This window comes from Culex pipiens, chromosome 3, assembly GCF_016801865.2.
Source record: "Culex pipiens pallens isolate TS chromosome 3, TS_CPP_V2, whole genome shotgun sequence".
NCBI lineage: Eukaryota > Metazoa > Arthropoda > Insecta > Diptera > Culicidae > Culex > Culex pipiens.
The window spans coordinates 125,787-151,565 of NC_068939.1; the positions used below are offsets into that span (position 1 = coordinate 125,787).

General features: G+C 34.7%; 4 protein-coding genes across 8 annotated transcripts; all 4 read left to right on the forward strand.

Moving 5' to 3' along the window:
• The first annotated feature begins 1,178 nt into the window (after positions 1 to 1,178).
• On the forward strand, positions 1,179 to 7,570 carry LOC120428082 (transmembrane channel-like protein). Of its 4 annotated transcripts, none has more exons than XM_039593061.2 (12): positions 1,221 to 1,456; positions 2,836 to 2,966; positions 3,021 to 3,227; positions 3,378 to 3,519; positions 3,577 to 3,678; positions 3,735 to 4,060; positions 4,116 to 4,226; positions 4,282 to 4,473; positions 4,546 to 5,857; positions 6,310 to 6,414; positions 6,469 to 6,650; positions 6,705 to 7,570. In XM_039593061.2, exons 1-12 carry the CDS (start codon positions 1,337 to 1,339, stop codon positions 7,471 to 7,473), a joined length of 3,699 nt encoding a protein of 1,232 aa, XP_039448995.1. In that variant the 5' UTR covers positions 1,221 to 1,336; the 3' UTR covers positions 7,474 to 7,570. The 4 variants fall into 4 exon arrangements, with proteins under 4 accessions (XP_039448997.1, XP_039448995.1, XP_052566017.1 ...); XM_052710057.1 differs by having other exon boundaries at positions 3,033 to 3,227; XM_039593062.2 differs by lacking the exon at positions 1,221 to 1,456 and having other exon boundaries at positions 2,770 to 2,966.
• Positions 7,571 to 8,790: 1,220 nt separating this feature from the next.
• LOC120428064 (laminin subunit gamma-1) lies at positions 8,791 to 16,477 on the forward strand. Its single transcript, XM_039593023.2, has 12 exons — positions 8,791 to 8,945; positions 9,547 to 9,786; positions 10,193 to 10,759; positions 10,825 to 11,134; positions 11,631 to 13,019; positions 13,195 to 13,392; positions 13,580 to 13,693; positions 13,752 to 15,054; positions 15,118 to 15,367; positions 15,510 to 15,596; positions 15,686 to 15,986; positions 16,046 to 16,477. The coding sequence occupies exons 2-12, from the start codon at positions 9,640 to 9,642 to the stop codon at positions 16,255 to 16,257; spliced, it is 4,878 nt and encodes a 1,625-aa protein (XP_039448957.1). The 5' UTR covers positions 8,791 to 8,945; positions 9,547 to 9,639; the 3' UTR covers positions 16,258 to 16,477.
• Positions 16,478 to 17,137: 660 nt separating this feature from the next.
• On the forward strand, positions 17,138 to 22,538 carry LOC120428071 (adenylyl cyclase X E-like). Of its 2 annotated transcripts, none has more exons than XM_039593044.2 (16): positions 17,138 to 17,400; positions 17,455 to 17,595; positions 17,643 to 17,805; positions 17,869 to 18,230; positions 18,286 to 18,401; positions 18,459 to 18,494; positions 18,553 to 18,984; positions 19,111 to 19,261; positions 19,319 to 19,393; positions 19,827 to 19,951; positions 20,263 to 20,517; positions 20,672 to 20,933; positions 21,069 to 21,167; positions 21,225 to 21,493; positions 21,567 to 21,661; positions 21,715 to 22,538. In XM_039593044.2, the coding sequence occupies exons 1-16, from the start codon at positions 17,272 to 17,274 to the stop codon at positions 22,536 to 22,538; spliced, it is 3,534 nt and encodes a 1,177-aa protein (XP_039448978.1). In that variant the 5' UTR covers positions 17,138 to 17,271. The 2 variants fall into 2 exon arrangements, with proteins under 2 accessions (XP_039448978.1, XP_039448979.1); XM_039593045.2 differs by having other exon boundaries at positions 17,653 to 17,805.
• A 30-nt stretch (positions 22,539 to 22,568) lies between these two features.
• LOC120428072 (leucine-rich repeat-containing protein 59) lies at positions 22,569 to 23,791 on the forward strand. Its single transcript, XM_039593046.2, has 4 exons — positions 22,569 to 22,857; positions 22,914 to 22,973; positions 23,029 to 23,325; positions 23,390 to 23,791. The coding sequence occupies exons 1-4, from the start codon at positions 22,735 to 22,737 to the stop codon at positions 23,774 to 23,776; spliced, it is 867 nt and encodes a 288-aa protein (XP_039448980.1). The 5' UTR covers positions 22,569 to 22,734; the 3' UTR covers positions 23,777 to 23,791.
• Positions 23,792 to 25,779: the final 1,988 nt, after the last annotated feature.

Below are 25,779 nucleotides of genomic sequence, written 5' to 3' on the forward strand. Positions count from 1 at the left end.
ATACCAGTTTTTGGTTCAAATAAAGTTAACATTCTCCGGTTAACCAGTTTTAAATTTGTTATTATGGCGGAAAAGTTTGACAATGGAAGAAAGGCGTGATGACAAGCATAAAAAATAACTGACACATGCGTGCAAAAAATAAAAACAAACCATCAACACTTTAACGACCCCCAGGTATTTCGTGGTCTCTATTGCAAGTTTCTGCCCAATCCTATGAATCCAAAAGGCTTGAATGGGGAGATCACCCAAACCTCTTTTTACTGCACGGAACCTTCCACCCCAGGATTTGAACTGACGAACTTTGGATTGCGAGTCCGCTTACAAAGCGAGCAGCGTAACCATTTGGCCACGCCTTCACACTTGATAAGCCCGAAAGGTATTCTCGTTGGTCCATCACCCTCCTCTTTTAACTCAATAGATTCTTTGTTATAACATTGAAAATTAAAATGTAATCTAGAAAATCAACAACACTATTCCTTACAATTTATACTTCTCTTCTGAAAGCTTTTTCATTGCACTTTAAAGTCAACAAGTCAATTTTTGCAAGCAACATGTACAAGAAGCGAGCCACACTGATTCTCCATTGTAAGGTAGTGAATAAGCGTTTTTTGTTTTAATTGGCAAGTATAATCAGTTTATTCTGTTTAACATTAGAAATTTATACGTAAGCTGTGGATGTTATGCACAAGTCGCAGACGGGTTGAAACTTTACTACAGGTTTACTTTAATACTATTGCGTGCACCCTCGCAACTTCTAATGTTAAATGAATCAAGCACGCGTTCCCACCTACATTTTTACTTTTCTCTTGGAAGCAATGGCATGTAATGTAGAAAATAGTAAAAAGAAAATATCGACGCTGATATGTTTAGAAAAAATCATACATTTTGTAAATGATGCATCAAAGTCTTTAAGTACAAAGAAAAATAAAATGATGGTAATAGTCGTCCGGAAATGGTGAAAAATTTAGTGTCAAAAAATGAGTAATATTACATCAGGAATTGATGAATATTCATCAGGTTCACATTTTTACACATTTTTTGACTAATATTACTCAAAAATGGGTAATATTCAACCAACCAAATTTTCAACATTCCAAAATTTAACTTTTTTTTTGCTGTGTAACATATATAAAATATATCCTAAACAATAAACTTTAGTGGTTTTAATCGTTACGTAATCACTATAATCATATAAAAAACCAAGCCACCAACAGTAAATATTTATATACTGAATGAAGGGAGTGACTGGGATTGGGGATGACATTATCAACGAAAGCCCATCATTCTTCTGTTACGTGTAGTACCACACAGGTTTCGTTGAATAAAACTATTGAACATGGATGAAAAATTTTGCACACGAAAGACATCTGGTATTCTTAAATTAGATAATATAAAAACTAGTAAACAATTAACATCATCAATTGATATTCTACAACCATGTCCTTCTCAAGAAGAGGTAACTATTACAACAAAATATTATTGTATCGTTTACAAAGCGTGACCACGAGTAATATGTATAGATAAGCATTATTTTTAAAAGCATTTCTTTGAACGAAAAACTTCTTTCAAAAAACCTAGAGTATAAAAACAGAAAAGGAAAAACGAGCTTTCCGCTATTTTGATGTTGTGATAAAAAGAAAATACACACTAAAAATTATAATAACAAAAGTGCACATTGTTACAAGAATCGATGTTATTTTCACTAGGTGATTTTTTTGCAAAACGAACAGTAGCAATTGATTTAACATGGTCTACCAACTATCGTTTTTGATATTTTTTGATGTTTTTTTTTCTGTGAGGTGCGCCGACGTTACCATCTTTTATGCCAGCCCAGCAGGAATGAAAAAGGATATAACATTAATTTCGCCACCAAACTACGGGTGGGCATCCTTTAGCACCTTTTTGTTTTTGCAGTTCAACGTGCCCCGTCAGTAATGCGTTATCTCTAGAGTTGTTCAAACGTAGCCATCAATATCGAAAAATTGGTAAAACAATGGAATACCGTCATCATGGGTGCCATTGGTATAGGAGGTGAGATTGGGTCTTACAAATTTGAGCATTTTTGTATGGTCCAATCTCACCCCAGACCCAATGCCACTCCTGATGACGGGAATAAATAAAAATGTATAATGTCAAGTCAAGTAGATAAGCAGCATGCAATTTCATCGAGCACCTATTATTAGCGTTTCAGCACTTTGACGTTCAACTACATCTTCGAACAAACGTTCCAACTTCGAGAAGTGAATAGCTCTGTCCGAAGTGATCAAGCAAGTTCCCATCAATAGTTATGCAAAAAAATGGTTTAAATACTGAATCTCAACGAAATGCATGGATTAAGGACAAGATCCTTAACCTGCCAAACATATATTTTTTACCTATTTCGAAAAAAATATATTTTTCAGTACGTTACCATTATTTTAGAAAACAATTAACAATCATTAATTCCGCAGAATTCATGTATCAGAAGATTTATCCCGATTTTGGTATAAAGATATAACAGCTTTTTTAAATGGACAGAGAAAACCATTTAATTAAAATAGTGCTCCTTTTAATTTAAGCACCATTATCACATAACAATGTTGTTAACAAGTTTACCTGCACACATCAGAATTTTGTTTGATTTTTAAGTTTTACAAATATATAAACTTCATTAAACATTTTCCGACACTTTCTTCATAATACGAAACGTTATAGCTAGTATCACGGATCATGAATAATCAAATATGTGTTACTGCATCACTGTTACTGTTCCATTCCCACATTGTACCTAATAAAATCAGAACTTGGAAATGACTAGCAATTGAATCTCATCATTGGCACCTATTTTTCTTGTAGTTTTCTTCATCATCAGCAGTATCCCCGCAATTGTCAGTAACATGGGCATTTCCACCAAATGAAAGGAACTTTGAATCGGTGGATTACATTTTCCCTATGAAGATGGATGCAGCTGGTGAGAGCTTTATCAGGTAAGTATGTTTACTTTTTCTCCGAAATTAAATGAAACATACCATCAATTTAAGTAAACACGACAGCAAAGCTAAAATACAAGAAGAAAATAACGAAGATTATTCCACGAGCCTAAATGCAATTATTCAAAGAAAGGCCAGTGTTAAAAGAAAAAGAGGATCCAGAAATCATCGTCAAAGTTCTAAATCTGGTAGTCAAATAATGGGGATAGTAAGTGGGGACAGACGGCGATCCAGTGTATATACAACAAGTTCAGGGGAGTAAGTATCACTTGAAAAATTAAATACTGAGTATTTATTTTCAGTTGGATTAGGAGCTCGTAAACAAACAAGATTGTTCTTTTTTTTTTGAAATAAGTGAAATTAACCAAGTTGTTCTTAATTTACTAATCGAAACATGTTTATTAAAAGGACTGCAATAACGTTTGAAGAATCCAAAGATGACTCTATGCAAGACAAAATATTTGAAAATATTCGACTTCATAAAGAGGTACTACAATCCGTCAAATTCGAACCATGGAGCATGAAACGTAAACTAAGGCTTGTTAAGCAAGTAGGTCAACTTATGATGTTCAATGATATAAACACGAACTATCATTAATTATTTTAGGCAAAAAGCTACATCACACGTCATGAGGGCGCATTACAAGAGCATTTCACCTCACGGACAGCAAAAAGTTTATTAGCGCAATTCAATATTTTTTTATTAACAGTATGTTGAGAAACATTATTATTTTTTGATTGAGTATTGACTTATATAACTTTTAGAAGTGGCGCATGATGATCCGCGAAGTAACTAATGTATCAACTTATCTGATCCCATGGGAATCTAGAATAAAGGAAATTGAATCTCATTTTGGATCAGTTGTTGCATCATATTTTACATTTTTAAGATGGTTGTTTTGGGTAAACGTAGTCATATCACTGTTATTAATAGTGTTTGTGATGGTACCAGAAGAAATATACGTCGATTCTAGCAAGATTAAATGTGATATTCGAAAAACTATGTCTCGCCAAGAATATGCAGCATCGGCTAATTTTAGTACGATATGGGAGTTTGAGGGTAAACTAAAATATTCCGCTCTATTTTATGGGTAAATATTTATATTAAATATTTATATTACGCTACACTTACAACAATTATTTTAGCTACTATTCAACCTTTTCCGGTGCAATCGCATGGGGTTACAATTTACCATTAGCATATTTTTTAACAGGACTAGTTGTCTATATTTATAGCTTTGTTGCAACGCTTAAAAAGTAAGTTGTAAAGAATTATAAATTGATCATTATTATGATTGAGGATGTTTTTCAGGATGGCGAAAAACTCAAGAATGTCTAAACTTTCATCAAAGGAGGATGAATATATATTTTCATGGAAACTATTTACAGGATGGGACTATATGATAGGCCACACAGAAACATCTCAAAATAGAACAGCTTCAATTATTTTAGGTTTTAAAGAGGCTTTACTGGAAGAAGCAGAAAAAAATAAGGACACGAGAAAGTATGTACTTGATTAATGGATTGGAGAAATTGATAACAACACCTCTTGAAAATATTCTTTGTCTATTTACAGTTGGCGAAATATTTTGTTAAGGGTATTAGTTAATTTAGCTATTCTTGGATTGCTAGCAGCATCTGCATTTGCTGTTGTTCGTGTTGTTAAACGCTCAATGGATATCAAAGACACAGATTCCTGGTGGACACGGAATGAAATAACTGTTGTTATGACAGCAATAACATTTTTCTTCCCAATGATTTTTGAAACGTTGGGATTACTAGAAAACCATCATCCCAGGAAGCAACTCAGAATTCAGCTGGCTAGAATCATGGTTTTGAATCTCCTCAACTTGTATTCATTAATATTTGCACTATTTGACAAAATTAATCACATGACGGAAGAGCTTACTCATATGAAACCGTCAAATATATCATACAACAATCTTTGCTTTATTTCAAATCAAAGTTACAATTTTATAGAATATCAAAGTTCCACTCTAAACAATATCAAAACCACTTTTTCCAATCCATTACCGTTGCCTTTATTGCAAACACAGATGTCAAATTTGATGGAAGATTGTTATAGAATAGTCGTTGATTGTACTAGTTCGATATCAATAAATTCTACAATGTTGTCAACATTATTTTTAACAAATATAACAACAACGACTCTTCCTGACGTTACAAGTATGAATTATGGTCAACTTAATCGAAATATTGGCTATAGTAACGAATCTGTTCTAACATTAATCAATGAAACATCTGATAGCTTTTCGTCCACAACATTCAAAATGACAGATGTTGAATACGACTTCAACTATGACGAAGATAATGTAGCTTATTATCTGGAACAAAAAATGCGAAATCTTCCAAATGATCGCTTTGATGATATTCTTATCAACAAACGAGAAATCGATGGGAATGGTAACACAACAATGACTCCATCAGAAGAAAACCGTTTATTGGAATTAGTCACTCAAGTTGTTCAAACTACAAACAATGATGAATTACAAACTATGACCTACACTGAACTACAGGCGTACATAACGGGAAAGTACGACGATTTTCTAGAATCATATTACTATTCTGAAGAGGAAAAAGAAGTACAAGCAAAAGAAATGTTCAACAACAAAACATGCTTCCGTTGGGTATGCAAAAACGTAACCGCATCTACTACAGAAGCAGCTAATTACTACAACGATCGCACTACCAAAATTCAAGAAAAAGATTCAACTATCAGTAATACTATTCAACCCACATTGTCTACGGACATCGAAAAGGATGCATTTGCCAAGAAAGAACGCAAATTTAAAAATGCTGATATACGCACCTTGTGTTGGGAGACTATGTTTGGCCAAGAATTAGCCAAACTAACCATAATGGATTTGGTAAGTATCTAAACAAATTTGAAAACGAACGAACTGTCTGAGTAGCAGTAGCTAGAGCCCACAAAGACCCCTAAAGATAATATAATAGGTTCAAATTCAAATTGATTACTTTTTTATGAAAATTGTTGATAAAAACTAGTACACCGAATAGCACTAAATATTTAGAGCAAACTACCACTGCGCCATGGGGATTTTATTTACGCATTTATTATCTCACCTTTTGAAAAATAGCGAGAAATTTCACATCAAAATCGGAAAATTAATAACACTTTTTTTTCTAAACTACACAAAATTGCACATGGGATAATAAGGAAATATTCTGTATTATTTCTAAGGGATTGAATTGTCTGCATCCTAGACTTCAATTTAATTACATGCTAAGAATGACTATATATGCAAAATCTTTTGAAACCCACGTTAAACGATATTTTTTTATTTATATTTCCTTTCAGCTGATGACAATACTTTCAACTATGATATTAGATTTTTTTAGAGCTTTGTTTGTTAGATATTTGAATAATTGCTGGTGTTGGGATCTGGAGAAAATATATCCAAAGGTATTTTTTTTATTTGTTGAAAAATAATTTAGTTTTATTAAAAAAAACTTACAGTACGGAGATTTCAAAATAGCTGAAAATGTATTGCACTTGGTGAATAACCAAGGAATGGTATGGATGGGAATGTTTTTTTCACCGGGTCTTGCTGTTCTTAATATATTGAAGTTGATAGTAATAATGTATCTTCGCTCATGGACTGTACTTACATGTAACGTGCCTCATGAAGTAGTATTTAGGTATTGAGGTATAATGTTAATATTTTTCATATATCTAACATTTATTTTTTTAAGGGCCTCACGATCGAACAATTTTTATTTCGCTCTACTTCTCACAATGTTATTCTTATGCGTCCTACCCGTGAGTTACGCAATTGTATTTCTGGAACCATCTTGGCATTGTGGACCATTTTCGAATTCAAAACGAATCTATCATCTACTCACAAATGCTACAGAAAACATTGTACCAGAAGTGATTACAAAATATATCGTTTCACCGGCTGCTATTATTCCTTTACTGGTTCTTCTTATACTAATTATATATTACCTCATATCGTTAACTGGATCATTGCGAGAAGCAAACCAAGACCTTAAAATGCAACTCAGGAAAGAACGCACGGAGGAAAGACGTAAAATGTTCAAAATCGCGTCTAGTCAAAACCAGCCCCAAGATGACGGTATGAATGGATTGTCAATATCATGGCATAAAGTATTGAACTCAACAAAATTACGAATCAACTCTACGGCAAGCGAGAATAGTGAAAACGATAACATAAGTTCGAAACACCGTGAATTAATGCAAAGAATGATGAAAAAAGCATTGTTAAAAGAGCATGGAGGTGAAAAACATAGATCGGTAGTCGATAGCTCACCAGACGGAATGAATGATCTTACATCAATGAACCCTGTTGATAAAAATTACTCAATCACAAGTAAAATTAAGAAAACATCGGAATGGATCGATACAAATCCTATTATAACAATAAGTAAAACTTCAAGTGATGAATGCATGATAGATTCAGATATTGAAGATCTTAGTGAAAATGTAGATACATGTAAATGAAGGCAATTTTTTGTTAATATAGCACATTATTAGAATTTGTTTAATAGCATATGTAATAGTGTCTCGAATACTTCTGGTAATTCACAAATAAATATATGTCAAGTTTAAAAGTGGTGGCACGAGAAATCATTTTCCCGTTGAGATTAATTTCATCACATCGCATCACATCTTTGCGACCCTTTTTCTCCCTCTTCTGCGCATACAGCAATCCGCATTAACAACACACAGGTCTCTATTGTAACCTTCTGCTCGGACCTAGGCTTGAATGGGGAAAGCAATCAAATCTTTTTTTTTTCTCCAAAGAGGATTCAAACTGACGATCTTTAGATTGCGATTCCAACCGCCGGCCAGCGACTCCAACGAACCAAGCCTGGTAACCACCAGAGAGCGCATTTCATTAACTAATCAAACAAATATGTTTAAATTACTTTAATCTGGTACATGCAACAAATGTTCGATTCCCATCTGTTGCAACCTTCCATCGGATGAGGAAGTAAAATGTCGGTCCCGGCCTTGGTTGTTAGGCCGTTAAGTCATTCCAGGTGTAGGAGTCGTCTCCATGCCATAAGTACAAACAACACACCAAACCAAGCCTACTCCGGTGGAATCGCTGGCGGCGGTTGGACTCGCAATCCAAAGGTCATCAGTTCAAACACTGGGGTGGAAGGTTCCTTGGAGTAAAAAGAGGTTTGGGTGCTCTCCCCATTCAAGCCTTCGGACTCCTAGGTTCGAGCAGAAACTTGCAATAGAGACCACAAAAGACCCGGGGGTCGTTAATGTGGATGGTTTGATTTGATTTTTGCAACAAATGTTACGATTTAGGATCTAATCAATAATCATGACATGCTTAGTAGACCAACCGTTGCCACCGACGATAAGGAACCATCAGCAAACCACATGGACTCGTTTTGGAAATCTCAATGTAAAAAAATAACAAAGACTTTTTTTGGCTGACCGATATGTGTATTGTCTCAAAGTTTGGTTGAATGCGGTTGCCGGAATCCCGAGTTACAACTTAAAATCATTAAGTCCCATTGAGTCCCAGAGAATCACAAACTGTGAAAAAGAAGTCACAACATTTTGTAAGCAAAAATAATTTTTTTATGCTCTCAAATATTTCAACAAGGTGCACCCTATATTCCGAGACCAATCATTGATGTGTTTGTTGAACCAAAGTGAATGCACTTTCCTTCAATTCACAAATACTACTACCCATTTCCTTCCTATTCATCTTCGATCGCCAGATGATCGTATATTCACGACCTGCTATTTGGTACATACCAGTCTTAAATTATTCTAATGAATGTATTCGTTAAGCTCTCATGACAACATGCCAGTGTATATTCATATAAATGTAGTACTACACCGAAAAAGAATGAAGAGAGCTCAAGAGAACCGCACAGGCATCTCAAAACAGCGATCAGTTGCATTTAAGTTTTTGACTAGGATTGAGGTGTGACAGTGAAAGAGAAGTATGTTTTCCACATGGAATGTGCCATCTTGGTTTTGGGATAAGTAAACGAAGGCGTGCGGAGGTTTTGCAATTACTTCAAATGTTTTAACAGCAAACTTTACGTTACATTAACTTCACAAAGTAATTTCTTTTAAATTTAGGGTCAGCTGAAATCAGCTTTACTTTAGTAATTATTTCTAGAGCTTCCAGTAACATTATCTCGTCACGAGATAACGAGAACTATTCATGTTGCTAGCAACCATTTTTAGATTCATTTTTTTTTAATATGTTCAGCTTAGTTTTGAATCCAAGTAAAATAATTGGTGACGTAATCAAAAGTGAAATAACGTTCTATACCAGCAGAAATGAAATCATTTTTGATTTTAAGTTTGGGTTAGTTTGTGTGATGTTTAATTTACCAGATGCGCGTAAATTCACATTGAGGATTCAGCAAACAAAAAAAAACCAAATGCTGCGAGATCTAGCATGCAAATGTTTATTTTAGTTAGCATGTTTATCTCGTGTGCATAGCTTAGTATTAGTGTGAAAAGCATTTATTAGCTCCACCCAGATAATTAATGTATCTTTCTTTTTTTCTATTTTCTCTTGTGTCATTTCAGAAAACAATAGTTCACCTAAAATGATGCAAGTTATTGGACAACTCAACTAAACGTGCGAAATATCATTCATAGATCAAAAAAAAAAGATCAGCAATGTGTTCATCATACAAGAAATGGTCATATTTCACCTTGAGTTATACGGTAGCATTCATAACTTTGGCAATATGTGCAACGCAAGCAAGTGAAACAACCCACTATTTGCCACCACTTGAATGTTACGATCCGTACGGAAGACCGCAAGTACGTAAATTCCATAAATTATTAAGTTAATTGAAAATGTGCGCAGGGTTTGCAAACTTATAGTCCGAAAATCAAAGAAGGTTTCAAATGATTCAATTTCATGCTCTTACATGACTCGTTCAAAACTGAAAATCTACCGTGGTATAAAAGCTTTATAAAATACGACCAAATTATACGATCTCTCTCAGAGAATGTTCTTGATGAGAAAGCGTGAACAGACGACAATGAATGTCACAATTTATAGCGAGAGTGAAATTATACTCCGGAAACAGAATATCAGCTATTTAAAATGTAACATATTGATAAGGAGTACGAAGCTACGCAATGCTGCTTAGTGACAGTCTCTGCTGATGAGCTCAGTTGACTTACGAAATACAACTAAACATAATTTTCATTCCCTTTCTAGCGTTGTATACCAGAGTTTGAGAATGCCGTGTACCAAGTAGAGATTGAAGCAACCAACACATGCGGTGAAGATGGAGACACTAATTTTTGTGTTCAAACAGGCTATTCCAACAGAAAAAGTTGTGATGATTGTCGGGCTGGACAACATTCTCCGGATTATTTAACTGACTTACATGATCCTACCAATCCAACATGGTGGCAATCCGAAACCATGTTCGAAGGAATCCAATATCCAAATCAAGTGAACTTAACCTTAAAGCTAGGCAAGTCATTCGACATAACTTACATTCGAATTGTGTTTTACTCACCACGTCCGGAATCATTTGCAATTTATAAAAGAGTTTCACCAAATGGGCCATGGATTCCGTATCAATACTACAGTGCAACCTGTCGAGATACTTATGGATTACCAGATTCTCTGTCTGTCATGAAAGGCGAAGACGAATCTCGTGCGCTTTGCACTAGCGAATACAGTGATATTTCGCCACTTCGGGATGGCAATATCGCATTTTCTTCACTTGAAGGTCGACCCAGTGCCATCAATTTTGAACACAGTATTGAATTACAGGTATTGTAACCTCGTGAGGTTCCTTGATTTACCATTGTTATTAATTTTGATACTTTTTTTTACAGCAATGGGTAACTGCTACAGATATTCGCATAACATTGGATCGTCTCAACACTTTTGGTGACGAAGTTTTCGGCGATGCACAGGTGTTGAAATCATATTTTTATGCGATAGCAGATATTGCTGTTGGTGCGAGGTGTAAATGTAATGGTCATGCCAGTGAATGTGTAACAAGTACCAATTCTAATGGACAACGAGGACGCGTATGTAAATGTCAACACTATACCGATGGACCGGATTGCGAAAAATGTCTTCCATTCTACAATGATTCACCTTGGGGACGAGCAACATCGAAAAATGTTCACGAGTGCAAGCGTAAGTAACGACTGAACTGAACTTTTTTTTTGGTATCGCAATGCTCGATAAAAGTTAAACCTGATTTATGCGTTTCCTTTTATGAAAACTCGTCTCACAGTACCATTAAAGGGCAGCAAAGAAAAACAACGCAGAGCAATAAAGTCACACAAACATCTTTCTTCTTAAGACAAGTTCCACCGACGCGTGAACATCAAATTTGATTTCGAGTTGCACATAATTATGTTACATTTGCGATTTAGTTTCATTCTTATCAATAGTTTACAAATTATTTATACTGAACAGTTTAATAATGTATATAAAATAAGGAAAACCATATCACATCCACCTTGGTATCTTGTCAATTGTACGAAATAATTTTATTTTGATTAATACTAAAAACCTCAAGCTTTAAATGTCGAAACGGACGTTTACCGTTATTAAAGACATTTTGAGAATGTTTGAGATATACCTAATAACTCGTTTACTCTATTTAATATTTCTCATCTTGTTTCAGCCTGTAACTGTAATGGATACTCAACCAAATGTTTCTTTGATCGGCAACTATACAATCTGACTGGTCACGGTGGTCATTGTATTGATTGTGGTGCCAATCGCGATGGACCAAACTGCGAAAGATGTAAGGAAAATTTCTTCATGCGTGAAGATGGCTACTGTATCAACTGTGCTTGTGATCCGGTCGGTTCTCGGTCATTACAATGTAATGCTGAAGGAAAATGTCAATGCAAGCCAGGCGTTACTGGAGACAAGTGTGATCGCTGTGAAAATAATTTCTATAATTTTGGTCACCACGGGTGCCAGCCGTGCAATTGTGATGTTCGGGGTTCACTAGAAAACGCGCCATCCTGTGATCCTGTAAACGGTATTTGCTCATGTAAAGAAAATGTTGAAGGTCGTCATTGTCGCGAGTGTAGACCAGGTTACTTTAACTTGGATTTGGAGAATAAATTTGGTTGTACCCCATGCTTTTGTTACGGCCATACCAGTGAATGCACAAGTGCCGCAGGATACTCAATCGTGTCAACAACATCAAATTTCAACAAGCATAAAGAAAAATGGTCTGCCATTACAGCCACTGGAAATCCTGTCGATATAAAGTACAATGCCAAAAGTCAAACAATTGGAGTTGGAGCTCAAGGATATGACGCAATTTACTTTCTTGCACCTGATCGTTTCCTTGGCGATCAACGCGCTTCGTATAACAGATTGCTCAAGTTCCGTTTGCAACTCGTAGGCCAGACTAGACCAGATGTCAGCACTTTTGATATAATTTTGCAAGGAGCCAACAGCAGTATTTCACTGCCAATTTTCGCTCAAAATCAACCAATGCCCGATGATGAATTCAAAGAGTTTTCGTTTAGGCTCCACGAATACCCCGAATATTCTTGGCAACCATCTATGTCAGCCAGAGGCTTCATGTCCATTTTAAGTAACCTAACGGCAATCAAAATACGAGCAATCTATTCGGATTACGGTGAAGCATTCATTGACGACGTAGAACTTCAAACAGCGCATCGAGGTGCTGCAGGTCGTGCGGCGACCTGGATCGAACAATGTACATGCCCTGAAGGATATCTTGGCCAATTTTGCGAGTCGTGTGCACCTGGTTATAGACATAATCCAGCGTTAGGGGGGCCGTTTATGCCATGTATTCCCTGTGATTGTAACAAGCATGCCGAAATTTGTGATTCTGAAACAGGAAGATGTATTTGCCAACATAACACAGCCGGTGATACATGCGATCAATGTGCTAAAGGATATTACGGAAATGCGTTAGGAGGAACACCCTACGATTGTAAACGATGTCCTTGTCCTAACAATGGTGCATGTATGCAGATGGCTGACGAGTCGGTTATTTGCCTCGAATGTCCCGTCGGCTATTTTGGTAAGATTGCTCTTCTATCTATAAGCTAAGAGTCATATGAGATAGAAAGTTTTGTTTGCAATATGTTTTTTTTTTTCAATTCTTAACAGAAACATTCATACGAAACAAACGAGCTTTCTAAATGAAAATAAAATGAAAAATATCAGATATTTTAAGCCAATTCAAATCTTTTCAGGACCACGTTGTGAGTTATGCTCAGATGGATATTTTGGAGACCCAACGGGAGTACACGGAGCCATTCGTATGTGCCAAGCTTGTGATTGCAATGGAAACGTTGACCCGAATGCTGTGGGTAATTGTAACCGTACAACTGGAGAATGTTTAAAGTGTATTCACAATACTGCGGGTCTACACTGTGACCAATGCTTGCCCGGTGAGTATCATTTGTGTTATCAATAGATAAGATATTCAATATTCACACCTTCGTAAAGAAGAATGCTGCACGCATCACTGCTTTATTTCTGTGCAATAACTTGTTTTTTTGATTCAATAAATAGTTGTGGTAATTTCAAAATTGAGCATTAGACTTTTTCATAAATAAACGACATTTTTTGTTACAGGTCATTTTGGAGATCCATTTGCACTGCCTCATGGAAACTGTGAAGAATGTAGTTGTTATCCGCGAGGAACTGAGCAAACTGATAAAGGCATTTCAATCTGCGACCCCAACAATGGTAAACATAACCTTGAATTGATATGTTGGTCATCACCTAGATAAAACAAATATTTCAGGTAACTGTCAGTGTAAACCAAATGTGATTGGACGAAATTGCAACGAATGTAAAAATGGTTACTGGAATATTATCTCTGGAAATGGATGTGAAAATTGCAATTGTGATCCAACTGGAAGCTACAACTCATCATGTGATACATATACAGGAGAATGTTATTGTAAACCAGGCATTATTGGCAAAAAGTGTGATCAGTGTGCTTTGGCACACTATGGATTTTCATCAGAAGGATGTAAATCTTGTGACTGCGATCCGAGTGGTTCTAAAGGTTCACAATGCGATCAATTCGGACAATGTCCATGCAACGATAACGTCGAAGGAAGACGTTGTGACCGTTGTAAAGAAAACAAGTTTGATCGTCATCAAGGCTGTCTGGATTGTCCTGCTTGTTATAATCTCGTTCAGGAAGCAGCAAATGAACATCGAGGAAAATTGGCAAACTTGAACAAAATATTGCAAGATATTCAGTCTAAACCGATCGTTATCGACGACAATGAATTTGTCTCGAAATTACGAACAGTACAAGACAAAATTGATATCTTGGTTGAAGACGCCAAAAGTGGATCCGGTGGAGGAGAAAAAACATTGAATGAAATGTTACAGGATTTAGAAAAAAGACTAGAAATTGTGCGTGACTTACTCAGCAAAGCTGATGAGTCTCAAGAGTCCACGGAAGTAAAAATTAGTAGAGGAGCAAACAACGCAACAATTGCTAACAATCAAATACAGGATGCTCGCCGCGAATTAGAAGCAGCCATTGATTTGTTACAGACTGACGGAGCAGCTGCGTTGAGTAAAGCACGAGACATTTCTGGGCATTTAGGAAATCAAACAAATCAAATTAGCGGCATATCTAGGGAAGCACGACAATATGCTGACCAATTCAAAAAAGAAGCCGAAGAGAACAAAAAACAAGCTGAAGAAGCACACAAAAAAGCGAGTGAAGCTCATTTATTGGCCAAAACTACAATTAACTTGCAGGCACAAATTGGAGAAGAATTCAGAACAAATATTTCAAATGAAGTTCAACAAGCCAAAGAAAAATTAAACACGGTATCGAAACTGACCGACCAAGCTTTAACAAAGGCAAATGAAGTATATGACGAGTCATTATCTTTATTTGTTGCTGTTAATAGCGTTTCCCCGCCAAGCATCAATATCGATCACATTAAAAAGGAATCGAACAAGTATAACAAAGAAGCAGACAAAATAAATGCAGATTTGGAAAAAACAATTGAAGATCATCAAGCTTTGCTCACGGATGTAAGTGAAAACATCGAACTTGCCAACACACTTTTAGAAAGGTAAATATTATTGAAAAATAAAATGTAGCTCTCAAATATACAAAATATAATTGTTTGCTTCAGGGCCGAGTCTCAAAAGTTTGACGCCATAAATGCTGTTAAGGAGTTGGAAGATGCTAAAGAACTGGCAGTTAAAGCAGTTGCCGAAGGCGATGGAACATTGAAAAAAGCTAATTTCACTTACCATACTCTGTCTGGGTTCAAAAATCAAGTAGACGAATCTAAACAAAAAGCAGCAGATGCGTTAGAATCGGTACCTAGCATAAAACGGCAAATCGATAATGCCATTGAGCTTATTGCAAATTCTGAAGCGGTAAGTACTAAAAACAAAACACTATCAAAAAATCACGTGAATTTTTCATGCCGACAAAAAAATATTCACTCAATCGCGTGATTCATGGACTATCTTAAATGATGGAATGTTCAAGTATTTCATAATGTTACTTTATCCACAGGCTTTGAGAAGCGCAAACCATAATGCGCTTGAAGCACGTAATAATGCTCAGTCAGCACAAAAGAAGTATGCTGAGGAAGCTTCTAAGGTTAGTGTTTTATTTTATTACTTGCATTACTTTCTATTTAAATTTGTTTTTTATTTTATTTATTTATTTATTTTTTTTTGAAATTACAGCTTGCGGATAGTATCAAGAAAAGAGCAAATACTACCAAAAATACAGCTCGCGATTTAAGGCATGAAGCTGATCAGTTGAATGGTCGATTAGCCAAAACGGAAAACAGTCTTGCAGAACGAGAGGCAAATATTCGAAAAGATTTTAACTTAACGAAAGAAGCTAAGGAAAAAGTTGGCCAAGCTCAATTGAATTCAAACGAGGCCAAATCTCAAGTAGAAAAGGCTATGAAAGAAGTAAAAGCTATTATAGATGAACTAGCTGATTTGAGAGACATCGACATCAAAAGTTTGAATGCTTTAGGTATGCAGTTTTTTCGGTGATTTTGAGAAAAATGTTGAAATTATTTCTTTTTGTTTCAGATGATCGTCTGACAGCCGCAGAAAAAGAATTAGAAGATGCCAAACTAACTCATAAGTTACACGTGTTAAATGAATCCAAAAATCTACAAACTCAAAATATTAAAAGCTATCAACGGGAGATAGCAGAATTGGAAAATGAGGTAGCAAACATAAAAATGATTTCTGATTCTTTACCAGAAAACTGCTATAAAAGAACTCGTCTTGAGCCATAAGTTTTAACTGGATTCTTTGTTTGAATGAAATGCTGCATTTTTCAAACAGAAGTCTTATTAAAACCATCTACGGTGTTCTCAGATAAGACTAACAAATGAAACAAAATCTTAAATTCAGTAGAAACAGTGCCAATTACAATAATAACTATATGAAGTGACTAATCGCAAAAGAAAAAGAGTGAAACTAAATAAAAGCAATTTTAAATATAATCGAAAATAAGCCATAGTTTTAATTAACAAAAAAAATCACTTTCCTGATAGATTGACTGGATACGGTCAATCAACCGATAAATTAAATTGATGCTGCTCACGTCAGTGAATGTTTACATTTATACGGAACGGAATCGACGTAACACCTTATAATGTGGCCCTCTTAAACCTTGCGGTTTCGTCAACGGTTCCACAGGTGTGTATCGTTCTTTTTGCGACAAGACTCCGCCTCCCGGGTCTCCTAAGTGTGAAAGTATGGCACGGGGAGAGGGCACCGAATACCTATATTTACACTTAGAATTTTTTGCGTCCGCCTCGGGATTCGAACCAGCGACCTCTGGGTTGTGAGTCCAGTGCGCGGTCCGATTGATCCACACAGGCAGACATTATGTTTACATTTATAGCAGGATATACTTTATTTTACAAACCCTAATTGACTGAATAACATTGTTTTTCATGACTATAATTGCGAATAATAATTGAATCTATAATGTCGACATTTTTTATAATGTTGATTTTGTTAAGCTAAAATGTGTTTATAATCTGAACTTGCTGATAAATTGTATTGAATGATCGATTAAATCATGACTGGTAAACAATCATCACCAAACTTCTTATCTATAGCATTTTTGAAGTACCTAATCGAACAGCGCTGTGAAACCATATCAATTTCTACCTATTGATTAGTTGTCACTTGACTGTACGAACTTCACATCGTTAGATTTTTTTCTTTTCAAAAGGGACATCATCTTCATTTTATTTTGATTCACAAAAATGAGATCACGGAACATAAATGTATGAAAAATGACGAATGAAAGTGAGACATCCAATTCAGTGCCGCAGTTGAACAATGTAACGATGAATCCTGAACATAGTCAAGAGACGGATGCTGATTACTATGCTTTGAAAAAATGGGAACTAGGATTTCTAAGAGTACGTAGTGCTATCTATTATCGTATCGTGGTCTTTAATACATGTTTCGTTTAGAGAGAATGTGTAAATCTGGGTTTGGAAGCATTCTATAACAAATACATGGCTAGAGTGCAACGAAGCTATTTATCAATTTTTGTGGTTCTTCAAACGTTTGTTAGTGTTGCCCACGTCATAGTGATAGTAACAGGAGAACAGGTATGTACTTTAAATATCCGAATATTTTTTTTAACATTTTTTAAAAGCATCCAACAGCTGCTATTCATCCTGACCTAATTTGTTATACATTTGGAAGTTTGATTGTATGGATTTCTTTATTCGCTGCCTTTAAAGAAGGTTTAGTAAAAGCTTTTCCATGGGTTCCGTATGTGACTTCCAGTGCTGCAATTTTTACACTTATAATTACAGGTAACATAACTGAAAAAAAAACACGTGCAGCAATAAAATCATCAACAATTCTCTTCATTTCAGATCTGATGATTCCTTTATACCATGCAGTAGTTTCCTACGTAAATCCACCTCTCAGGCCTTCATACGCGAGCCATATTATTTTTGCTATTTACATATTTCTACCATTGAGCGAAAATTTGCACGTCATAATTTTAGGAAGTGCTACAACTATTTGTTACCTGATTATCATGACAATGATAACATACAGATTGGAAGCAGATAAATTTATCAAAGTCATGACTGAGTTGGTATACTTTCTTTGTTTGAATTTATTTGGACTATATTTTCGATTGATAAATGAAGCAGCAATTAGACGAACATTTCTGGATCGAAGAGAACTTGTGGAAGGAAATCTTCTTTTGAAATTTGCCAGAAATCAAGAGGTACGTAAACAATCTAACAAAGTTGAACATTAAAAAATAATTCAAAATCATGCAGAAAGAACTGCTGCTAAGCATTTTGCCGGAGCATACTGCTGAGCTCATGGAAAAAGATATACGCTCCATGATACAAAAATTACGAACTAATCATCATGACACAATTAACACTCAAAGGTATTGAACACAAACAGTTAAAATTTGTCCATTCTAAATGATGTTTATTTATTCTAGTTTCTTCAGAACTGGAACTCAATGGAGATCTATAAAGTAAAAACAAAACATTTTTTTAACAATCATATTAATAACTGCCTGCAATTGATTTCAGCAAACTATACGTACAAAAGCACACAAATGTGACAATTTTATATGCCGATGTTGTAAATTACACTTACATTACAACACAATTACCCGTTCGCACGCTAGTAGATGTATTGCATGAATTGTTTGTCAAATTTGATGAAGCAGCTAAAGAATTTAACGTACTGAGAATTAAATTTCTGGGGGATTGTTACTATTGCGTATCGGGTGTTCCAATCAAAAATAAACATCATGCCAAAAGTTGCGTTGATCTTGGTTTGCGTATGATCAAAGATATACGGGATGTACGTATGTCCAGAGATTTAAACATTGATATGAGGATAGGTATACATTCTGGAAGTATTATATCTGGTGTCATAGGAGCTTGCAAGTGGCAGTTTGATATATGGTCAAGAGATGTTATTATTGCAAATAAAATGGAATCAACAGGAGAATCGGGGTAAGAAAACAATAAGCACACCAGGATATTAAATTTTTCAAGTTTGCACCATAACCACAAATCAGGGAAACACTTTTGATACACAGTATATGTTCTGTATCATTCTGATGATACATTATATTTCAGAAAGGTACATGTAACTATGCAAACACTTGAATTATTAGATGGCGAATACATTTACGAAGATGGAACTGAAAAGGCAAGGTTGGATCCCGTACTTGTAAAACACAACATTCAAACTTATTTGATTGTTCCACAATTCTTTGAAGAAAATAATGTAAAGTTTTAGATTATTTCAAATGATATCAGCAGTAATTTTTTATTATTTTTTCAGTACTTCATGACGCCAGATGGATCGTCTAGCAGCCGTTTGTCTGTTGGCGTAAAACGAAAAACTATTAACAACAAGGTATTTAATAATCATTTTAAATTTCAGTTATTTGCACTACTAAATACTGGCGAAAAATGTGTATACACAAGGGTGCCGAAAAGATGGAAAAATGTTTCAAAACATCACTCCATACTGAAAATGATGTTGAAGTTTGTTCGAAATATAACAGTGGATGCCCTAATTATCCATTCAAACATCTTTATAATGCTGCTCGCATACTGTCCATTTGTTTAAGTGGCAAAAGGAAACCTTAAACCTCGTGATACGTAGTTTCCCATTTTGTTGCATGGTGTCACCAATGCATTGCAATGATTCAAAGGCTTTTTGGTTGTGGAAAATGATCATTTTTTTTCTAGCCACTCCAGTATACGCATTTTATTATTGCTACCCAACACATGAAATATCCAATGGTCATACAGCATATATTTAAACCACATTCACATTTTTATAGAAAGAACGAAGTTTGATATCAAGAAACTTTATGCAAAATTCAATGGAGCAATTCCGGGAAATCATGAAACAAACTAATGTTGAAATGGCGCATGAACTAGATCGAATGCCAATCGGAAAATTTCAGTAAGTTTAAATAAATTATTTATTTATTATTAAATAACGTGTTCGAAATGTTTGCAGCATGTATAAGATAACCCAAATTCCTAAAAAAACGTTTTTGCTATTTTTAGGAAGTATTTTTTTTAAAGGACACATTATATTGTGGAAACAGTCTTGATTTCCATTACCTATTTGTTATATGACTGCCTGTTAATGATGTTTTCTTTTGACACAGAGAATGTTTAGGCAAATCGAATGTATGAATTCATACTCAGAAGCAAATTACCAAAATACTCTTTAAAGATGAAAATATCTAAAATTAACATTATTTACAGATTCAACAAAATATTTTCAACATCTCAAGTAACTCCAACTACTACAACTGCTTCATCATATTGCAATGCTTACAAGAGAAATGATGTAGACAGTGACCACCGGTTGGATAATCTCTCGCCTTTTTTCATGTGTTTTGAGAATAAGCGTTGGGAATGGCCTTTCATGAAAGAACCAGACCTTATGCTTAAATATAGTATACTGATGAGTTTTATAGTGTTTATTTGCATTTTCACTGTTCAATTGCTGAACTATGCGTGAGTATATTTAATATTGGAACAGAGCGACATTTTTGTTTGTTGAAATTATCTTGCTAGAATATTACAGAAATCGAAATCGATATCAAAGTAAAATTATATTCAAAATTATGTATACATTTCGATTTAAATCATTTTTTCTTTGTTTTTACAGGTCCGGATACTATTTTTGGTCAATGATGCTAGTATCAGGAGTAATACTTCTTGTAGCAATACCAATCACGTGGTTCAAAAAACTATGGGATGTGTACACTCCATACTCGTCAGAAGATTTATTGAAAGTTCGAAGACCACAACATGCAATTTTGCGAATGCTGTATAATTTTTCTGACAAAATAATGGAAAGTTTCACCAGTAGAACCATAATTTATGTTACAATAATTTTACTTCTAGTCACTTGCTCGTTAATTTATTTAGTAAGTATGAATATGAGGCAAGTTCAAGATCATCATAATAAATTATCACCCTTTAAGAACTCCATACCATTCAAAGTTTGTTCGGCGTAAAACCATGTTCTGTGTTCGATAAAACTAATAAAACAAATCTTCCAGATTGAATGCAACTATGACCTGAACAGTGAAACAAATTCATCTATGTTGAACGTTACACAATCAACAATAATAGCTAGAAAGTACTGTATGAATTCATGGGTATGTTTTTAAGTATGATGTTTAAACTTTCTAGATCCATTACCTTTTGTATTTCAGTCCGTTACCCAGTGCCTTACACTAGCGATCGGGATGGTATTTCTTTTTCTAAGAATTCATTTTATTCTTAAAGCATTCTGTGGCATAATGATTCTTCTGTTCTATGCTTGGGTAATTTTTTATGAATTACATTACATTTATGACAATAGTGCAAGCATGAACCCTGGAATGAATCCAAAAGTGGCTCATTTAATGCTAATAATATTCACTGTAATAATTTTCCATTGGATTGATCGTCAATCTGAGTACATCGCAAGAGTTGATTACAAGTGAGAATTATTGTTGATCTTTTTATACTTCTATCAAGAATTACACACATATAACCTGTTTTGTCATTTTCAGTTGGAAGCGTCAACTTTTGAAGCAAAAAGAAGAAGCTGAAATTACAAAGCAAACCAACAAAATATTGGTTGAAAACATCCTTCCAACACATGTTGGTATGTATTTCGAATTGATTCATGCCTTTATGTTGATTGTCTCTTTTTTTCAGCTGAAATCTACATCAACAGACAACTCAAAAATGAATTTTACAATGAAGAGTACAAAAACGTTGCTGTTATGTTCGCTACAATAACAAATATGGAAATTAACACAGATATTTCTGTGGAGAATGAAAAAAGTGTACTGAAGGTTTTAAACGAAATAATATGCGATTTCGATGAAAAACTTCAGTACTTTGATGGATATTTGAAAGTAGAAAAAATCAAAGTTGCTGGTTGGACATACATGGCTGCATGCGGTCTCGATCCAGGACGGTGTGACTCTTCTTCGTCCCTTGGGCCATTTCGGTCGGTATCTGGTATAACGCGTACATCTTTGATGACTAATGGACGAAGAAGCCTTAATCCTAGATCATCAGAAATTCTCAATCAGCAACCCAGCAGAACAAGTTTATGTACCAGACAAAGTAATAATGTAACTATTGTATTGACTGAGTTTGCACTTGAGCTAATGAAGGTATTAAGAGACTTTAGCAATGAAAATTTTAAGCAAAACAGTCCTGGATTACTGCGCGTAGGAATTTCAAATGGAAAAGTTATGGCAGGAGTAGTTGGATCCAGTAAGCCATTGTATGATATTTGGGGCAATGCCGTAAATATGGCTTCAAGAATGGATTCTACTGGAATACCTGGTCGAATTCAAGTAACAAAGCAAAGCGCTGAAACTTTACAGGCGTATGGATATCAATGTGAATATAGAGGACAAATTTTTGTTAAAGGAAGGGGTAAAATTCCAACGTATTTTGTAAATGTTAACGATAATTATGAGCTATTGAAAAGCGTTGATTCTAGCGACATTTCAACTAAATTGTAGAAATTTTAATCGATTGCTCAGTCCCAAATGCTATTTTCAACACAAACACACACATGAACTTCTTTTGCGATTACCTTTCATATGCCATGCTATGACAGCAAATGTCATCGTCGGAAGAAATTTACACGTCACAGTTGCCGGTAAAATTAAATCACAGTTTGTAGCGTTCTAAATTATTTTTATACTTGAAGAAATCATGTCCAAAAAACACAAGAGTAAAATTAATGAAAGCGAAAAAATCAATGTTAGAGAAAAGTTAAACCACAATGTACTTGATCTTAGCTTGATGAACATTTCTAGCGTTCCGGTCGATGAGATTGTAAGTTAACAAAGCGATGTTTTATTTCTGAGCTCATGCATGGATACCTTTTTCAGAAAACTTTGAAACGTGCAACAATACTAGATTTATCAAACAATGTTATAAGCATCATAAATGTAAGTATAATGTATATAACGCAAAAGAAGATACTTTATTTTCATATATTTTCAGACCGACTTCACTTCACTTATACAACTTACAAAAATAGATTTGAGTAAAAACAAAATTAGGTCTATCGCTGATGATTTTGGTAATCTGATCAATCTTCGTCATTTAGACCTCTACGATAATCAAATTGAACGACTTCCCTTAAGTTTTGGTCGTTTAAAAAAGCTTAAATATCTCGATTTGAAAAACAACCCTTTGAATCCGGTATTCTCAAAAATAATTGGTACTTGCACCGATCAGAAAGATTGCATAGAAGCTGCTCGTAAAGCTGTTGCTTTTATGGCGGATATTGAACAGCAGGTATGTACTTTACAGCATAACCTTTTTTAACATAACGCAATAAATATAATCTCTCTGTTCACAGGTAATTGAAGATCGACGTAAAGAACGGGAAATAAGAGAGCTCAGTGATGTGAAAATACCGAGTGAAACTACAAATATCGTCGAGGACGTAAACAAGCCTGATAAACGAAAGAAAACGAAGGCTAAGAAAAACTCGATTGTAAACAATGCGACGGAGGAGATTGTAACTAAATCGCAAACTAAAAGCAACCACGTATCTACGACTGAATTGAAACCCCAGAAACAGAATGAAAGCAAGACATGTTTGTCTAAAATTATCAATTATACCTTTTTATTCATAATTTTATCACTAGTTTGCTTTGGATTAATTTTTCTTCTCAAACCAGAACTTATAATCAATTTTTTATATGTAAATGATATGGACATTTTGGAAGAGTTCATTAAATAAATAATGTTATTGATTGAAAATGCTTTTCATACTGATTATAGTCTAGACAGATAAAAAAAAAGAAAACAATCCTAGACCACTAACTTCATCAATTCAATTCAATCTCTTAGATGCATTCGAATGGTCTTTTGAAGCACTTCAAAATGTGCCATAGACAACCAGGATTGGTTCGACTTTTTCTCTTAGCTTTTGCAAATTACTGGCAAAAATTGATTTTTTTTAAACCTTTATATCTTTTTACAACAACCTCCAACACCCATTCTCCCATAGGTCAAAAGTTAGGTAATTTCATGGACTATAAGCCTTCGGAAATAACTTTTTGGCCAATCGCAGTTTTTCTCATAGTTTTTGGATTTTTCTATAACAAACATTTTACAACGTTAGTTTTCCCCTGTAAGCCGCCATAGGGGCACTTTTTGGTCTCAATTTTGTCATATTCGGAATCCTCAGACAATTTCACGTAAGTTAGAAGTATTGGAGTTGTAAATTTGATTGAAAAAATTGCTATTTAGAATGAATTAAAATATTTTTTAACAATTTGTTGGATTAGGGGTAAAACAGGTTTTCGCCTACTTGATACAGCATTTGACGTATTGATCAAAGGGAAATAAGATCTATTTCTTTTTTCAAAAATGTTTTATTTATTTATTTTTAAAATCAAATTTACAACTCCAATACTTCCAACTAACGCGAAATTTTCCGAGGATTCCGAATATGACAAAATTGAGACCAAAAATTGCCGCTATGGGAGCCTACAGGGCAAAAACTAACGTTGTAAAAAGTTTGTTATAGAAAAATCCAAAAACTATGAGAAAAACTGCGATTGGCCAAAAAGTTAATACCATAGGCTTATAGTCCATGAAATTACCTAACTTTTGACCTATGGGAGTATAGGTGTTGGAGGTTGTTGCAAAAAGATATTAAGGTTTTAAAAAAATCCATTTTTAACAGTAATTTGCTAAAGCAATTCGCAATTCGCAATTTTCAGTGTAAGAACGGGCCTTGACCGATCTTATGCACTAGGTTCCCGACGAACACGCACTGCCCTTACACCTACATCTCACCCTTGCTCTGAGTCAGTACGAGCAGCACGCTAGAACACGCTTTGAGTGTTCGTGCCAGGCATGCACACCTTCTTTTCCGGTTACGCATTTTAACTCGGCCGGGGGTGGTACATTACGTAGGGTTTGATGTAAGTATAAGCGCCTAACCATTTATAGTGTGCCTAACAACTTTCATTAAAGCAAAAACTGTTTTATTTTTAGTTTGAATTCAAAAACTAGTTGTTATTTACTGTGTTTTGTTTTCTCCTGAAATCTTTCCTAGTGTTGAGTCGTGTTTTTATGTTGCTATTTCTTTTGTCGCGGTGTTTTGTTACAATTTTGGTCCTAAGCATTTTATAAAAGTTTTTCAAAAGAACAATAGTAATATTTGTGTTAATTCTTTGATCACTCCAAAAAATGAGTAAGGGCTCGAACCTCATTTGTTTGAAGAAAAGGGTAAAGATTGAAAACAATGGACAGTGAAAGAAATATACTATTTGAAGAATCAATAGTAAAAGAAAGATAGTAATTTATAAAGTAGATAAAGAAATTAACAATAATTAATAAATAGAGGTAAAAAAACAAGCTTAGATTGTATTGAGGGCAATTTATAGGCCCAAATTTGAATATTGGCCCAAAATGAATATTGAATTATTCAAATAGACAAATTAAGAAAAGGCACATGATAAACAAAATTTACTGCCAAATTAAGGATTGATTGATTGATTGATTGATTGATTGGTTGGGAAGGGGGAAAGCAGGGAAAGCAGAAAGTATGTTACAGCAGCATCAATTGGTAAAATAGAGTGAAAAAGCGTTGAGAAATAAGAGAATCAAATGAGTAAAATCGAAATGGAGGATAGTAAACAGAGCCGCGTTAGAAAATCAGTGAAACAAAATAAACAGAAGATAGGTGGTAGATGAAATGGAAAGTAGAGAAACCCCGTTGTGCGATGTTTC

Coding starts and splice junctions, on each gene's coding strand:
- LOC120428082 (XM_039593061.2), top strand. CDS start 1,337: ATGGATGAAAAATTTTGCACACGAAAGACATCTGGTATTCTTAAATTA. Junction 4,227..4,281: donor TTTGTTGCAACGCTTAAAAA/GTAAGTTGTAAA, acceptor GATGTTTTTCAG/GATGGCGAAAAACTCAAGAA. Junction 4,474..4,545: donor AAAAATAAGGACACGAGAAA/GTATGTACTTGA, acceptor GTCTATTTACAG/TTGGCGAAATATTTTGTTAA.
- LOC120428071 (XM_039593044.2), top strand. CDS start 17,272: ATGACGAATGAAAGTGAGACATCCAATTCAGTGCCGCAGTTGAACAAT. Junction 18,231..18,285: donor AATTTGCCAGAAATCAAGAG/GTACGTAAACAA, acceptor AAAATCATGCAG/AAAGAACTGCTGCTAAGCAT. Junction 18,495..18,552: donor ACTCAATGGAGATCTATAAA/GTAAAAACAAAA, acceptor AATTGATTTCAG/CAAACTATACGTACAAAAGC.
- LOC120428064 (XM_039593023.2), top strand. CDS start 9,640: ATGTGTTCATCATACAAGAAATGGTCATATTTCACCTTGAGTTATACG. Junction 9,787..10,192: donor ATCCGTACGGAAGACCGCAA/GTACGTAAATTC, acceptor TTCCCTTTCTAG/CGTTGTATACCAGAGTTTGA. Junction 10,760..10,824: donor AACACAGTATTGAATTACAG/GTATTGTAACCT, acceptor TTTTTTTTACAG/CAATGGGTAACTGCTACAGA.
- LOC120428072 (XM_039593046.2), top strand. CDS start 22,735: ATGTCCAAAAAACACAAGAGTAAAATTAATGAAAGCGAAAAAATCAAT. Junction 22,858..22,913: donor GCGTTCCGGTCGATGAGATT/GTAAGTTAACAA, acceptor TACCTTTTTCAG/AAAACTTTGAAACGTGCAAC. Junction 22,974..23,028: donor ATGTTATAAGCATCATAAAT/GTAAGTATAATG, acceptor ATATATTTTCAG/ACCGACTTCACTTCACTTAT.